The sequence below is a fragment of the Argiope bruennichi genome, chromosome 11 (genome assembly GCF_947563725.1).
Source record: "Argiope bruennichi chromosome 11, qqArgBrue1.1, whole genome shotgun sequence".
In the NCBI taxonomy this organism is placed as follows: Eukaryota; Metazoa; Arthropoda; class Arachnida; order Araneae; family Araneidae; genus Argiope; species Argiope bruennichi.
In genome coordinates, this window is record NC_079161.1 from 69199101 (window position 1) to 69201922 (window position 2822).

The following is a 2822-nucleotide window of genomic DNA, read 5'->3' on the forward strand; positions in this document are numbered from 1 at the left end:
TGCATTCGCATCTCTCCGTACACAGCTGTATCCTCTAATTTTAGAAATTATTGAGGGTTTTAAATATGTCTCTTGTAAGGCAACACAGGCAGGCTTGTATTCATTTAAAATCGATTTTATTTCGACAGTTTTAGAACGATACCCACGACAATTCCATGAAATGAAACCAGACATAAAAATAACTAAAAAACAAAGGAAGAATTGAAAAAGCTACGTATGGCCTCCTGGGGGCGATTTATTAGGAAAATGTTGATCCATTTCTACATCAGAGATATCAGATGTAGATGGACAAATTGATAGAACAGAATCTGAAGTAGTAGGGATATCTGGAGGTTTAGGAGGGATCTCAGTGTCAGATCTTTTGGCACTTGGAGATTTTGCTTTCTTGCATTTCTTCTTAGGGAAACGAGCCAAAGAAAATTCAGAATCTTTGGATTGAGAAAGAGGTGGAGAATTTTTTGTCGAAGTAGAAGCTTTATTTCGGCTGGTTTCAGTTTTTTGAAAGTTATTGATCTTAACTGATTCCTGAGCCAAATGTTTACAAGAACACGTGTTCGTAGTTATAATGTCTGTAATCTCTGTCTGAGAGCCAGTACATTTTAATGTTGATTTCATGGCTCCACTATAAGAAAGGCCAGGTTTAGGTGTCCTGTCTAAAACAAACTTTCTCGCTTCTGCATAGGTGATATTTCTTTTAACTTTCAGGCTTTGGATTTCTTTCTCCATCTTCCATTTAGGACAATCACGAGAATAAGCAGGGTGGGGTCCAGAGCAGTTTAAACATTTCAAAGCTTGAGAGCTACAAACTGACGTTTCATGGTCATCAGCTGAGCATTTAGCACATCTAAGGCTGCCACGGCAAGTTCCCTGTGAATGTCCGAATCTCTGACATTTGAAGCAACGCAGAGGATTAGGAACATAAGGTTTAACTTTGGATTGTACGTAGCCAGCTCGTATAAATTTCGGAAGTTCTGGACTACTGAAGGTCAGAATGACATGTTTTGTTGGAATTAGTGTGCCGTTGCGTTTAATTTTTATACGATGAGCTGCACAAACTTTTTGAGAACGTAATTCCTGAACGAGTTCAGTGTCTGAACAATCAAAAAGATCTATATCAGAGATGACCCCTCTAGAAAAATTCAGCGTCCTGTGAGGAGTTACCTCTACAGGGAAGTCTCCAAGTTTTGTTAATTTCTGTATAGCAGCAATCTGAGCTTTTGATGAGGTCTCAATTAAAAGATCCCCAGATGGAAGTTTTTTTGTAGATTTAACATCACCAATAAATGAAGTGATCAATTTTTGAACTAGAAAAGGTGAAACTTTATGAAAGGTCTTTGGTGTGTGTAAGATTAGAAATCTAGTATCTTCGGTGATAGGAAAACGTGGCGAAGTGTCTGAAAAACCCATGCAAAAAGGGACAAAAATTCGAGCTCCGACGGCACCGCCCACCATGGAGCCCAACAAGGGAAGGCAGCCACCGGCTCTGGTTGCCTCCAGCCTCGGCGCTTACCCTGATGCTAGCCAGAACTTATACGCTAAGGGCCACTTCCAGGAACGTCTACCACCCTTAACGCAGAGCCCCAGAAGGTGACCCCTTCGCTTGATCCCCTTGAGCAGACCAGCCAAATGGTTGGGATACCAGCCGATTGATACACCGGAGACCGTAATGTACCACCCGTCTAATGGGTCGCCACGCACGGCAAACACGTGGGGTTTTCGGCTGTCCATGAGAAGCAAGAAGCAAACAGAGTGGCGACAGCTTCTCATGGAGAGCTCCCTCGCCTGCCGTCGAGGGAAAGAAAAGCACAGCATAAAGCAGAAGGCGTAGGATAGAATAAGCATAAAGGGAGTAAAGATCCCTGGGAACCTCGGGATTGGGACACCCGTACTCACCTATAGTAGGTGAGCCCCTGAGGGGCCAGTTTTGAACGTATGACGCTTCTATATACACGTAGTAAGCAAGTGCGATCAGCGCCCCAAGCAGTGTTTGAGAGAACTCTTAAAATATTTAGAGACTTGAGACATGTCTTCCTCAAATATGTGATATGGGGAAGGAAAGTCAATTTTTTGTCAAAAATTACCCCAAGGAATTAGCATTCATTCTGCATAATTAAAGGCGTGTCTTGAATAAATAATTCCGGATCTGGATGTAACAATCTTCTACAGAAATGAACACCAAAGGTTTTTTGAGCAGAAAAGGTGAAACCATTTTTATTTGTCCAAGCTATCATATTATTGATTGCTGTTTGCAGCTGTCTTTCAATAAAACTCATATCTCTACCAGAACAAGATATCTGAAGATCGTCCACATAAAGTGATCTTTGTATGCATGAAGGTAAAACTGATAAAATATTATTAATTTTTAAAATAAATAGGGTTACACTTAAAACTGAGCCCTGAGGAACGCCCTCTTCTTGGCTTGGTTGGTTGGTTGGTTTTTGTGTTTTTTTGGCACAAGAGCCATTCTTGGCTAAACTGCGCCAGACTTTTGTTGAGTTAAAGTTCAATTCTAGAAACCATTTGAATTAAAAGCGATAAAGGTTTTAAAACACAAGACACATATGATACGCAAAAATGATTATCAAGAAAAAAGAAAAATGTTAAATACTCATATAAAACCCAATTGATTTTAAAAATTTAAAAACATTTGGATGGTGTTTCTCACCAATCAAGTCTTTTAAGTTAAGAGAAGTTGACTTAAAAAGGCAATGACGCTGATGATTAAAAGAAGGACATTCAACAAAGATGTGCTTTACACTAAAATTCACATGACACGTGGGGCAAATTGGCGCTCTATCACCAAAAATTAGATGACGGTGAGT

The 2822-nt window shown here is 40.1% G+C and overlaps 1 protein-coding gene across 1 annotated transcript; it reads right to left on the reverse strand.

The window, feature by feature from the left end:
- Positions 1 to 210: 210 nt before the first annotated feature.
- Positions 211 to 1452, reverse strand: LOC129956621 (uncharacterized). Its single transcript, XM_056068554.1, has one exon. It carries the CDS (start codon positions 1450 to 1452, stop codon positions 211 to 213), a length of 1242 nt encoding a protein of 413 aa, XP_055924529.1.
- Positions 1453 to 2822: the final 1370 nt, after the last annotated feature.